The sequence below is a fragment of the Ursus maritimus genome, unplaced genomic scaffold (genome assembly GCF_017311325.1).
Source record: "Ursus maritimus isolate PB19 unplaced genomic scaffold, ASM1731132v1 scaffold_16, whole genome shotgun sequence".
Taxonomy (NCBI): domain Eukaryota; kingdom Metazoa; phylum Chordata; class Mammalia; order Carnivora; family Ursidae; genus Ursus; species Ursus maritimus.
Genome location: NW_024424008.1, coordinates 49,385,785 through 49,399,571, shown reverse-complemented (window position 1 = coordinate 49,399,571; position 13,787 = coordinate 49,385,785). Strand labels below are relative to the sequence as shown.

The following is a 13,787-nucleotide window of genomic DNA, read 5'->3' as shown; positions in this document are numbered from 1 at the left end:
TAGATGGGCTAAGGGGATCTGGCATAAGGCGCCAACATCATCTCCACAAGGGTTACGTGTTTGTAGAGAAGAGTGGAGATACAATGGGCTGGAAGAGACAATGAAGAACAGTGACCAAACTTTTGATTCTTGTCCTCTAGAAATGAGGGCATTTGGAGAAATGCCTATACAATTTCAGTTAATCACTAGAATATGGTTCTGTGTCCCCAAGAAGTAGAACACACGCATCCAGGAACTAGGGGTTGGAAGTAGGAGTATCCATGCTTACCATTACTCCCAGTGAACCCTTCAGGAAATTCATGCTTCCTGTCCCCGTAACTCTAGACTCTGAGCTTCTAGGGGTCATGGTTTCCAGAAGTAGAATGCTTCCACCACACTACACAGCGAGAGTTCTATTACACTAAGCTCCACCTGCTCCCCACCATGGCCAAGAGACCTGGAGACAAAAGAAAAAAATGATTCACTTCAGGGCACCTGACTGGCTCAGTCAGCAGAGCACGTGACTCTTGATCTCGGGGTTGTGGTTGAGAGTCCAAGCCCCACGTTGGACGTAGAGCTTACTTTAAAAAAAGGGGGGGGACACCTGGGTGGTTCAGATGGTTAAGCGTCTGCCTTCGGCTCAGGTCATGATCGCAGGGTTCTGGATCAAGCCCCACATCGGGCTCCCTGCTCAGCGGAGAGCCTGCTTCTCCCCCTCCCTCTACTGCTCCCCCTGCTTGTGCCCTCTTGTTCTCTCGGTCTAATAAATAAATAATAAATTTTTAAAAAATAGATTCACTCTCCCCACTGAAGGAATCTTATCATCGGGAGGAGTCAGGGCTGCATGGAGCAAAGAGAATATCAATAAAACCCAAGCGTTCACAGCCTGAAAAGGCGATGCGACCAGCCTCTTGGGGCTCCAACTCCTCAAGCTATGTCTTCCCCCAGGTTAGCAGAAGCGCTCGCTGAGGCTGGGAGCAATCTAGAAGGGGCAGCAAAGGAGGGAGAGGACTACCAGTGGGGCTCCAGAACTGATACATAGTGCGGCCCTAACGAGAGCCACTAACTTCCCACTGACAAACTTCTCTGGGAAGAGATCCAGCAGGCTCCTGAAAGGGCCGTTTACGGATGGGGTGAAATGATTCTACAGCAAGTGGACCCGAGCAGGGCAAGAGGGAACTGCGTGGGCGTCACGTGGTGCTGCCCAGGCTCCCCCTTGAGGGCTGCTCACTGCTGCTGGGGAGTTGTGTCCCCTGGGGGCTCTCAGCCGAGCTCTTTCACAGACATTGTTCTCGCAGAAGCAGCTGCCTTGCCCAAGTCCTTACCCTCTTTTTGGGAACAGTTCACATCCAAGACTAGACGATGTGCCGGCTGCCTCAAGTCCAGACCGTCCTGAGAGGTGGAACCAGCCTGAGAACTCCCCGTCCGATTGGCTGAGCTCTCTGTTGCTACCCTGACTTCGTTCACCTCCCCCCACCCCGCAGATGCCAAGCCTGCTTCCTTCCCTTCCAGGTGCTGTTCCCGCACCCCCTCAGGGGGCCTCCTGCACACGAATCTCAAAGTTTCTTTTTTTGTAAATATTATAGGCAAAAAAAAAAGGGATCTCGTGGTTTTAAGCCAACGTGTATTTTCAAGTCAAGAGGCTTTGTTAATGAGATGTCTGCACCTTGCTATTCCATGACGGGCACACCATAAAGAAAGCAACGGGGCGCCCAGCTGGCTCAGTCCATGGAGCACGCAAATCTTGACATCGGGGTTGAATGTTCGAGCCCCACATTGGGTATAGAGATTACGTAAAAATTAGATCTTTAGGGGCACCTGGGTGGCTCAGTCAGTTAAGCGTCTGCCTTCAGCTCAGGTCATGATCTGCCATTCTGGTTTAGAGCCCAGAGGTGGGCTCCCTGCTCAGCGAGGAGTCTGCTTCTCCCTCTCCCTCTGCCCCTCTCCCCTGCTTATGCTTTTCCTCCCATGCTCTCTCACTCTCTCAAATAAAATCTTTAAAAATAAATAAATTAAATTAAATATTAAAAAAATATTCAGTGCTCCCCTTCTTGTCACAGCTTATTTGGGGGGACAGGGTATTAGAGAAGGGAGTCCCAACATGGCATTGTTACCGTGCAAGGCCCCGCTCAGTTAAATTGCAGGTATTTCTCATCTCCCCTTCGGGTTTTGCCACAGCCCCGTTGCTTGTGCTATGGGAAAATAGGGGCCCATCTCTCCCCAGCCAACCCAGGTGGCTGCCTCTGCCTCGAACGTTTCCAAGTGACGTAGAACTCTACAGGCCCAGAGGCCCCCCACACTTCCTGTGTGGGGTTCAGAATCTCGCCTCCCCTCCCAGCCTTAGGTGCCTGCTTCGGAAAATGGTGAGTCTCCCTCTAACGGGTCCCCTTTTTCATCCGGGCATTGGGAACAATGACCTCAGGGTCCTCACCTTCAGCAAGGGCAAGGGTTTTGAGAAAGTCCTCTGGTTTCTTTTTCAGAAGTAATAAGCCACCGGCCTCCGCCATCTTAGGTAGAGTAAGGGTCCATCCAGTGAGAGAAGGATGCAGTCCGGGAAACTCTGGAGAATTCTGGGACTCTGTCTCTTATCAGGTAAGTAGGATGAGATGAGAAAGGGTGGTATTTCTCCAGACTATGGGAAGGCTCCTAGCCTCCCTTGGTGCTGCCCCATGGTACCAAAGAGCCTCATTTACCCGAAGATGTGAGGAATGTTTTGTACTACGTTAGGGCAGGAATCTAAGACTGCAGGCTAATGAGAAAGAATGCGTTCCAGATGCATGGGAGACCGTTCAGGGAACAGCCAAAGAAAAGTATTTGGGAGCATAGCTTTTGAAAGCAGAGAAGTCTCTCTGCCTCCAGGAACAAGCTCTTTCAGCAGAAAACTACCCGGCCTTTAAGAACTAACACAAAAGAGATTAGAAGAGCTAATCTCCACCCCTGTCTGAGGAGAGCAGATAGTTGAACCCAAACGGTGCAGGGAATCTCAAGGTTGATCTCTGAGACAATACACACCGTGTAACTTTCAGCCCCTTTCTGATGACCAAGAGCTTTCAATTAATTTAGTCCTTTTTGAAGCAAGGGAGGATATAAGTTGATAAATAACCAAAAGCAATTCCACATCCCATAGGAGATAAGATTTTTAAAAAAAGAAAAAGGTTGCCATTTATTGAGTGCCAGAGACTGTTTAAAGAAAAAATTCTTTACACGTGTCAACTCATTTAATTCTTACCTCCATCTTGGAAGGTAAACGCTATATCCCCTTTTTTACAGACAAAGAAACCGATACGCAAAGATATTATATAACTTCTTTAAAGCCACAGGGCTAGTAAGCGCTGAAGCGACCTGGGGAACAGGAGTCTGTCTACAAGGCCTGTACTTCAGGGCTCCATGGTGTAAAATGGCTCACGATGGTTTTATTTCAGCGGCCTAGAAAATGCTATCGTAGCTGGGGCTCCTCTCTCAGAGCCACAGCCATGATGTCTGCACTTCCTGCTTCGCTGTGAGTCTCTCAGGTTCAAATGCTCACAGAAATCACAGGGCATTCTGCAGTGGGACTGGAGTGGGGATTGCAATTCTGCCTTGCTAATCAGCTCTTGGGCTTGTAAGTCTGCGACTGGTCCAAGGAAAACATTTTGAGTGTCAAGGGGCAGAGTGTGACTTCTGCAAGGAGTGGTGAGGCATTTTCTTAGAGGCTTATAATATCAACTATGCTTTCCCAGGGCAGAAGGGGTGGGGGAGATGGAGAGAGAGAGAAAGAGACTGGATATCAAAATCCCAAGCACCCCTCAAGATTTGGCATCATGAGACCATGCCCCGTCTGCTCTGGAAATGGATGGGCCCTGGGCGGGTGGAGGGGTCTCACTCCATGTAGAGGCTGTTGGTAAAAGAGAGGTCCAGGTATACGGAACACTTTCAGGCAACATCAGGGAAACTGGTCATCATCACAAATCCAAGTTACTGCTAAGTGAGGAGCCCCATGGAACTGTGACCAGGCTCTTCAACACACAGGCTCTACTTGAGGAGTAAGGGGAGTGTCAAATATGTCCATCTCTGTGTCAAGCAGAAAACAAATGGAAAAACTGAACAATCAGACAAGCCGGAGCCAGAGACAGAAGAAGAATCTCAGCATTTGTACCTAACAGAGTTTGTTTTTCTTCCAGTCTGATTTTCAACATGGAGGCTTGGCTGCAAAATTCTTTTGCTATTTCTCCAGTGGCCCAGAAAGTAGCCTCAACTTCTTCTAACTCCTGTTTGTCAAATATTGAGTGTTCATGTTTAATGCTAGATGTTTCTTTGCTTTGTTTCGTCCATATTGATCAGCAACCCCTGGTCCAGCAGGACATGTCACTTACCTGGAGTACAGGAATGAGTATGACCCGGGGGTGGTTGGGAAAGACTTTAGATATTTAGAAATGGTCAGAACAGACCTTATCACTTTCTCTGCTTGGAATTTCAGAGACCCACAACATTTACTAACTCTTTTTTTTTTTTTTCCATATTTATTTTCTAGTTGGCGCTTGGGGGCAGGAAGGTAAGATATGCTTTCTTTCCTTGTTATGAAATCAACATGGCATTCTTTGTTTTTATGAATGGAGCTTTCTCTAGACCCCCCCCCCACACACACACACAGAGCTTCCCCAGAGACCCGTAAAAGGGGTTTCTAGCACCTTCTCCTTTGCGTTTTCCTGGTCAGTCTAGAGATAGTCCAGCCCAGAAGAGGAAAGCAAAGGAGATCATAGGAAATATGAGTCTTAACCATTCAAAAGAAAAAAAAATCGAGACTGTTGAGTTGAATGTGCCAAAAGTTTTCATTTGTTCGCACTTCATATTTGCTGTGGGATTTTGTAGAAGGTATGAATGTATGCGCGGGGGTGTGGTGAATAAGCCTCTGGGGCATCATTTGGGTGCGCGTTTAGAGTCACATGTCCAAATATTCCGAATGTGTGTGCGTGTGCATTCACGTGTGCTCACGAACGTGAGTACGCCTGGCCTGGACTTACTTCCCAGTCACAGTGGTAGAGTCAGGAGTGTCCCAATACTGGAAGCCTTTCTATTCAATCAGCAACTCTGAGCTGAATGAACCAATTTTGTGTTTAAAGGCGGCCACAGGGCCCGTCTACGTTCTGTGACACTGCCCCATCTGTGATGTTTTTAGAATCCTTTCTTTTTTTCTTTTTCTTTTTTACCATGCCGCGTGCTTTAATGTTACCTTATTGACAGATGGAATATGTCAAAAGCACTGACATGCTTCAGGATAACGAGTCTCTTCTGCATGCTACTTCCTCATAGAGTTGATTTTTCTCCATCGTGGATTTATGTGCAGTACCTATCTTCTTTTTTCCCCAGCTTTATTGAGATATAATTGACGTGTAACACAATGTAAGTTTAAGGTGTATGATGTAGTGATTGATATTGCAAAATACTATTTAGAATCCATTTTTGTAAATTGCCATCAGTTGTTTAATGTAGGATGTAGGGCCCCAAACAGCTTTTCCTCTACAGTCATGAGGAATTTGAAGATCCATTGTTTTCTTCTTTTTTTTTTTAATTTAGAAAATTACATTTTATTTTTTTATTTTTTGAAGATTTTTTTTTAAAGAAATCTCCGCACCCAATGTGGGGCTCAAACTTACAACCCCAAGATCAAGAGTCCCACATTCTATCAACCGAGCCAGCCAGGCGCCCCAGGAAATCACATTTTAATACTGTTGAGAATTTGGAAGATAAACACAAACTTGTCTGTAATCATTTCACCAGTCATGAGCATTGCGGACAGGCTGGTGCCGTTCCATGATGCAGTCTTTCTTCTTTTCCTCTTTTCTTATTCGAATAGAGTTGACACCCAATGTTACATTAGTTTCAGAAGGTCCTAACCCAGGGGAGCAGGGTCTGTTCTTAGTAGCTGATACAAGTGTAGCTAATAGTTGCTTATCATTTCCTTTTCAGAGCCTGAGGAACCTCTGGGTAAGAGGATTTTCACTCTACACCACTTCTTTTCAAAATGTGGAACAAAATGGTATTGAGGACAATCACAGTAATGAACACTGAGAGCCAGAACTACCAGAGGACAAATACGATTGTCTATCGGTAGGATCTGTGTCAAACGGGCCGATGTCTGTTGCTGTCATGTATCCCTGAGCGTGCATTCAGGCAAGACTACACTTGTGGGGGTGGGTGGGAGCCTCCCCTGCATTTTTATGTAAACCATGAGTTCACTGAAGGCACAGATGGCGTCTCATGTACCCGGCCCAGTGCCCTGGCACATAGTAGGTGCCCAGCAAATATTTTTGAATGAGTAAATGATCACTGATTCCCTTTCTTCAAGAAGCTGATGGTCTTGTGTGAGAGACAAATAACTGATAATACAGTGTGTTGCGTGCTGTGATACGGGTAAGTACAGGCTAAAATAAACTATAAAAACAGTAGTGGCCAACTCCACAGAGGATAGTTGGGGAAGCTTCCCCAGAGGTGATTCTTAAGCTGAGTTTTAAAGGATGAGCTTTGGGACTGACTCTTGATTTTGGCTCAGGACATGATTTTGGGGCCATGAGAACGAGCCCCGTATCAGGGTCTGTGCCGAGCATGGAGCCTGCTCAAGATTCTCTCTCTCCTTTTCCCTCCTCCCATCCCTGCTTGCACACCCTCTCTTCCTCTAAAATAATAATAATAATAATAATAATAATATAATAAAGGATGAACTTGTATTTTAGGAAGAAAAATATTTTAGACTCTCTCTAAAAGAAAAATAATGATAGGGGCACCTGGGTGGCTCAGTCATTAAGAGACTGCCTTTGGCTCAGGGCGTGATCCTGGCGTTATGGGATCGAGCCCCACATCAGGCTCCTCTGCTGGAAGCCTGCTTCTTCCTCTCCCACTCCCCCTGCTTGTGCTCCCTCTCTCGCTGGCTGTCTCTCTGTCAAATAAATAAATAAAATCTTAAAAAAAAAAAAAAGAAAAATAATGATAAATAAATAAAGGATAAGCTTGTATTTTACAGAAGAATATTTTGGGCAGAGGAGCTAAGGCTGTGGAGCGTGAGGTTAAGAAGCTAGACTGCCCTATTTAAATCCTGGATCAACGTCTAATTTATTGAGTGCTTAACTAATTTACTGCACTCTCCTGTGCTATAGCAATGTCGTGTATAAAATGGAAGTAATAATACCTAGCTCGTACGGTTGTTTTAAGGGTGGAATAAGGGATTCACTTAGAACATTATCTGACGTATGGAAGCAATGGGTGAATTTTATGTTATTATTATATGGGAAGCAAGCAGACTAGATAATAATCGTCAAAGTTTATTGAGCATGTGTATTCTAGGTATTGCCTTAAATATTTTACCTGAATTTCTCCTTTAAATCTCCTAATGTCCCTATTCTACAGACAAGGAAAGCAAGGTTTAGAAAATAAATAGTCCAAACACTGAGATAAATATAAATGCAGATTTAGTTGATACTGACGCTCATTTTCTTTCTTTTTTTTTTTTTTTAAGATTTTATTTATTTATTTGACAGAGAGAGACAGCAAGGGAGAGAGGGAACACAAGCAGGGGGAGTGGGAGAGGAAGAAGCAGGCTCCTAGCGGAGGAGCCTGATGTGGGGCTCGATCCCAGAACGCCGGGATCACGCCCTGAGCCGAGGGCAGACGCTTAACGACTGAGCCACCCAGGCGCCCCTGATGCTCATTTTCTTAATCATCATGAAACGCTGTCTCTGGAGGGGCATCAAATCTTTGTGAGCATTCAAACTATACTAGGCACAGACACCCAGGCCGCTGTACGAGCCTGTATGTCTCAGCTCTGCCACCAGATCTGTGCTGATAGAACTCCTGAGCAATTTTCTTTACATTCTTTACATTCCTCTTTCAAACAAATGCTCCAAGCAGAGTGAAATGTCTATTTACTTTTAAACGATTTTATTTAGGATTTCTAGCTTATTTGACATTGCTAAGAAATAGGATTGAAAAATTATTTCTAAGTCAAAATAACATCAACTATCTACGTCGTTACACTCAACCCCCAATTATTAGCAGATAGAGTAATCTGGAGAATGACTTGTTTACCATCCCGTACGATCTCAGCCAGAGAGGTGCCTGAGAAATTGGGTCAGAGCTCAGTTCTGTTCTCCATCGTAGTGGGACTCCAAGTAGGAAAGGAAGAAAGTAACTGACGTTTTTCTTTAAACATCTGCTATGTACCATTCATTTTTACCAACATAATGCATTTAATACTCCCAAATACCCTGTGAGGTGGGTATTTCATTTCCATTTCCCAGATGAATAAACTGAGGCTCAGAGAAACTCAACGAGTTGTCCTCAGACACACAGCCTAGGGCAGATCTGGGATTCAAACACAGGGCTTCGGGTTCGGTCAGAATGCTCTGTCCCCAACAGCATACCATAGCAAAAAGCCCCCAGCAGAGAGAGGGCTGTCTCTGAGCATCACCACCTCTCCCGTCGTCCAAACGCCCCATCCAGGCTTGAGCATAACCTAGTGCCACCCTGTGTCCCGGCCACAAGTCCTCCAGAATACAAGGACACACCCCAGCCGCACCTCCCAGGACAGCGTTGCCTGCTGTGGGGCACGTGCCTGGGCCCCTAAATTATCTTAGCGGATTTCAGTTGTCCACACCAATAGTGCCTCCCTCTAACAAAAATAACTGAGAGTTGATTATACTTAGGAGATGGTTCAGCATAAAGCCACTTTTTTAAAAAAGATTTTATTGATTTATTTGACAGAGAGAGAGACAGCCAGCGAGAGAGGGAACACAAGCAGGGGGAGTGGGAGAGGAAGAAGCAGGCTTCCCGCAGAGCAGGGAGCCCATGCAGGGCTCAATCCCAGGACTCTGGGATCACGTCCTGAGCCGAAGGCAGACACTTAACGACTGAGCCACCCAGGCGCCCCAACACAAAGCCACTTTTTATTGGAAGAACCATTCCCTTAAAATGAGTACAGTCCTTTACATAATTTAAGGGCAATAAAAGAAAAGTGGTATAAAATAAGGAGAAGGGTGTTTGATCTCCACTGTGAGGGATTCTGTTCACTGTAAGAGAATTTCTGAACGGTGAAAAATAGGTAAGGCCAAGAATCAGTGGCTCAAAGATCTTGGGAAGATGAGTGAAGGTCTTTATCTCCGAGAAGACCCTTTCATGGCTATCTAGAATACAGTCTTGCTAACGTAGGAGGTTGAGCTTGAAGACTTCTAGAATTCTTCAGCCTCAGGTTTTTAAGACTTTCTGAGCCTCGGTGGATCTGGACCTAGGGGCACAGGCTGGTGTAGGCTCAGGGTAGTGCTTCCGGACTGCATCAACGAGCATGCCTCAGCTTCGAGGCTTGGGACTCCCTAAAGGATGGGCCTTCTTTGGAGGTTCTTGGGGATAATGTCTAGTCCCACTTGAAAATTTTTATCTACAATTTAAACCAAGGTTATTTTCTTACAGTGCTTTCCTTTTCTCATGTTCAGGCGAATCGACAGCTCCCCCTCTGAGAGAAGGTAAGGTTCTCTGTCTTTCACGTACGCCCCGAGGGTGCAGGTGGGTGGAGAGAGGAGAAGGAATTGGTTGGGAGAGATAATCCCCAAGAACTGAGGTCCTTCCAACTCCTATTTTGGAAATATTCCCGAAGGGACTTTTCTAGGCTTTCCTTTACTTCCCTCCTCCCCTTCCCAAACCCCCATGTCCATGCCTAAACACTGAAGTCACCCTCAAAAGGTTCTTCAGTTCCCCTTCTCCTTCAAATCCCCTCTTTCATGCCCTCCAGCCAGTAGAGCTCCCCTTTGACGAGAAAATCCAAGAGCTGGATGACAGATGACCTTCTGCGTCTGGTTGGTTCTTCTGTTCCTAATTTGCCTTTGCCAAAATCTTACTGGTTTCTCCCTCCAATTTCTCTTCTCTCCCGTTTCCCAGGGTATAAAGTCTCCATCTCTGGAACCAGGGTACTGCTGACATGCCCTGAGGAAGCTGAAGATGAAAATCTAAAATGGGAAAAAGATAATGTTTTATCTGATGTTCAGGGGAAACAGCTCTCTCTGGAGCCTTTTTCAGAAATGGAGGACAGTGGTTTTTATACCTGCTATGCAGACCAGTCAAAGGAGAAGAACTATCTCTACCTGAAAGCAAGAGGTAATGTAGGTGTCCAGAGCAAACACCACGGGATACTTTAGAAAGGGCCACTTCAAGAGGGCATTCTCAATCATTTCCCCTAATGCACCTCACAGTCCCCTAGCATTTTTGTGCTTCTCTTATACTCAATCCTGAGACTCTCGGGGGCCACACGGCATCAGTGTTTTCTGAAATATGGATTAAACACCAATGTGGGGTCATCTGGGAAAACTCAGTCAGCACTAGAGCTAAAATAACAACTTTCCCAGAGACAAGATGGCGTCATTTGCGTTCTATCAAATCCAGGATTGTGGCACATAGATACGGGTTTATCTGGTGCTTTAACCAGAGATCAATTCTTCAGAAGGATTTGCAAAGCTGCTTTAATGAAGTGTCATGAACTGAGGCATAATAATGATAGCTAACATTAGTTTCAAGCACTCTACCAAACACTTGCCAGGGACTTTTTTCATATAAACAACCATGAGTTAAGTACTATTTTATTCCCATTTTTTTAAAAGATTTTATTTATTTATTTATTTATTTATTTGAGAGAGAAAGATAGCAAGAGAGAGCACAAGCAGGGGGCAGGGAGACGGGGAAGCAGGCTCGATCCCAGGACCCCGGGATTATGACCTGAGCTAAAGGCAGATGCTTAGCCACCCAGCTGCCCCTATTTTATTCCCATTTTATACAAGGGGAAACAGAGGCTTTGTGAGTTGAAAACACTTCTCACAATTCTCACAGCTAGTGAGTAAAGGAGCTGGGCCTTGAACCCAGGACTGTCTGACTCCAGAGCCTCTACCCATAACCTACACGCTTTGCTTGGTGTTACAAACATTGAAAAGTCTGGCTCTGGCCATGGCAAACACGTGAGTAGCAAAGGGAGACTCGCCTTTATTTGTTCCTTGCTGGTCTCTAGTGTCCTTGTGTCTTCTTCTCTCGGTAATCTCTCTTCCCCTGCCCATGTCTCTGTCCCCCACAGTGTGTACGAACTGCATGGAGGTGGATCTGATAGCAGTGGCTGCAATCATCATAGCGGACATCTGCGTCACCCTGGGCTTGCTGCTGCTGGTGTATTACTGGAGCAAGAACAGAAAGGCCAGTGCCAAGCCTGTGATGAGAGCAACGGGTGCTGGTGGCAGGACTAGAGGTAAGACCATTGAGTTAAGTTGGAAGAGAGTCCCACCAAGGGGGATGTCCAGGGCCAGGATGGGTGGGAAGTCCACAGCCAGCTCAAGACAGCTTCTATAGAACGTTCACTGTGTGGCTAACATCCAGGCAGAGGGTATCACATCTTGGATTGCTTCTCTTTCCTGCCCTAGAAAAATACAAAAAGTCTATTAACAGGATGGCTGTGAGTGCTCTGGAGTGACCAGGTTCCACCCCTCCCCCTTCCAGTCTGTGGGGAGAGAGACTTTGGGATCTTAGTGGCTGCCTTTTCCCTGCCCTTACCCATAGAAAAGGAAACATGGAAAGCCTTTGAGCTGAGGAAAGTCATAAAATGTTAAGAAGAGTACGGGGAGGTCGTTAGAGAGGGGATTAAAGGAAAAAGGAGACAGAGTGGCCAAGATGGAAAAAGGGAGGCCTAGTGGAGGGAACGAAGGGGTCTGCCGTCCCTCCCAGGTTCTGGGTTTCATGGCCCCCAGATGGGTGTTCCCTTGTGGGAACGAATCCTTACCCCTCCCTCCTCTGCAGGACAAAACAAGGAGAAGCCACCACCTGTTCCCAATCCAGACTATGAGGTAACAAGGGATAGAGTGGGGGAGGGGATCTTTCTAGGGGAGAAGGGGACAGGTGGGACTGCCCATCCGGCCTGCCGGACACCTCGAAGCCCCTCACTCAGGGCTCCCGGACAACCCTCCTGTGCCCGCCTCTGCCTCCTTCCGAGCAGAACGGGGGCGTTTCCAAGGCTGTGTGGCTTCTACCACCATGGCATGGGGGTGGGGTGGGGAGTGACAGTCCTCTTTCTGTGGCTTGTTCACTAGCTGGGAGACAGCATGGGGAATACCATATCCACACACTCGAACGTGAAAAATTCAGGACTGGGGTTCCACCCTCCTGCACCGGTGCAGCCACACCGGTTGCTGAAATATTCAAGTACTTCATTGTTAGATAGCCCCCAGCGTCCTGCCCCCTCTCCCAGCACACACCCTGCCAGACATCACAGCCTCTCCCCCACCAGACCGCCTCTCGATTTGACAACTAAGGAGTTCATGCCTGGCCCAGCAGAGAACCCCCGGGGTTGTTTCGATTGGTTGGTGTGTGCGTCCTTCCAGTGGTTAAGTATCGGGAATATCACACCTGAACAAACTCCGCCAATATTTACTGAGCACGAGCCAAGCATGTGATAGTCACTTTCATGTAAGTGGCTTCATTTAATCCTGACAAATGCCCTGAGAGGTGGGTCTTTAGATTCCCATTTTTAAGATGGGGAGGCTGAGGCTCCCCGAAGGTGACAGGTTCAAATCTGGTACCAGTGGGTGCCAGGTTAGAATTCGAGCCTGCCTCCTGACTCCTAGTGCAAGGTTCTTTCCATGGTGCTAAAGCTAGGTCTTCAGGGGCTCTTCTTTCTCAGGAACTACTTGCCCCCATCCTGCTGACCACAACCTCTCTATTCCACCCCCAGCCCATCCGGAAAGGCCAGCAGGACCTGTATTCTGGTCTGAATCAGAGAGGCATCTGATGGCTGCTGAGGACACCGCCTCCTACAGGCCCAGGTCTGGCTTCTCTGGGGCCTGCTACTCCCTGTACCCTGGGTAAATCTTGGACTCCAGAAGAGAATTGTTCCTCTGCCTTCTGGAGAACTCGCACCCTGCAGCCTTGTCCACAGCTCCCTCCATCCTGCATTCTCTGCTGGCACCCAGTCCTAGACTATCAGTGCCTCATCATCCTTGTGAAACATCATGGCTGCTCATGCCCTCACGCCCGGACCGCCCTCTTGTCAGGGTATTTATTTCTGTTTTTCACCCCCCCACCATCACCAGTTCCTTCCCACCCTGCAGATGTCCCTGCTTCCTTTCCTTCCCCCTTTCCTGGGCAGAATTGCTCCCGGCCCTAACGATTCTGTCTACCTTTCCGTTTTTCCAGCTCTCTCTTTGCTGACCCTTTGTGGGGATGGACTGGGTAACTCTGGCGGGGGTCCTGCCCCATTCACAGACCCTGGCCCAGAGCCAGCCCATTGCTCCCTACCCCAGGTCTTCCCTGCACCCCTGGATGATCATTTGCGTCTTCGTGAATAGGCTAAGCTCCCTGTCAACTGAGAGAGACAGAAATAAATGTATTTGGCTGAAAGAGTTGCTGTCCTTCTTTTCTGGGAGGCCCTCAGAGGCTGTCTTGTTTCCTCACGTCCTCCCTACCTTTGACTCAATTCCCCAAAGTAAGGATCCCCAAAGTAAGTGCTACCTGTTTTCACAGCTGGTGGGGGCATTAGCTTCTGCTGTCTTTGGAGAGGGTGTCAGGAAATAAATTAAAAAGAGAGAGAAAGAAGAAAAAAAAAAGTCCTCTGACTCACTTCTCTTGGAGAAAAACACCCAGGATGGCAGAGAGTGACCGATGGGTCCCTGATGGACTGGTCAGTTCAGAAAACAGAGGGACAGAAGCAGAAGCCATCAAAGGCAGGTGTAGGAGGCAGATGGGGAGCTCGGAGGCTGCGGGGCGGGGCCCAGATTGCTGCAAGCTGCTGCGAGAGGAAGCCAGGCCTGAGCCCCAGG

General features: G+C 47.3%; 1 protein-coding gene across 1 annotated transcript; it reads left to right on the top strand.

Moving 5' to 3' along the window:
- Window positions 1-2,197: 2,197 nt before the first annotated feature.
- On the top strand, window positions 2,198-13,370 carry CD3E (CD3e molecule). Its single transcript, XM_008690015.2, has 9 exons — window positions 2,198-2,342; window positions 2,460-2,571; window positions 4,490-4,510; window positions 5,926-5,943; window positions 9,438-9,467; window positions 9,880-10,095; window positions 11,060-11,227; window positions 11,773-11,819; window positions 12,704-13,370. Exons 2-9 carry the CDS (start codon window positions 2,523-2,525, stop codon window positions 12,758-12,760), a joined length of 606 nt encoding a protein of 201 aa, XP_008688237.1. The 5' UTR covers window positions 2,198-2,342; window positions 2,460-2,522; the 3' UTR covers window positions 12,761-13,370.
- The last annotated feature ends 417 nt before the right edge of the window (window positions 13,371-13,787 follow it).

What these genes read in the sequence shown, in the direction of transcription:
- CD3E (XM_008690015.2), top strand. Translation starts at nt 2,523, where the DNA reads ATGCAGTCCGGGAAACTCTGGAGAATTCTGGGACTCTGTCTCTTATCA. An exon ending in TGCTGGTGGCAGGACTAGAG is followed by an intron (nt 11,228 to 11,772) that starts GTAAGACCATTG and finishes CCTCCTCTGCAG; the next exon opens with GACAAAACAAGGAGAAGCCA. An exon ending in TTCCCAATCCAGACTATGAG is followed by an intron (nt 11,820 to 12,703) that starts GTAACAAGGGAT and finishes TTCCACCCCCAG; the next exon opens with CCCATCCGGAAAGGCCAGCA.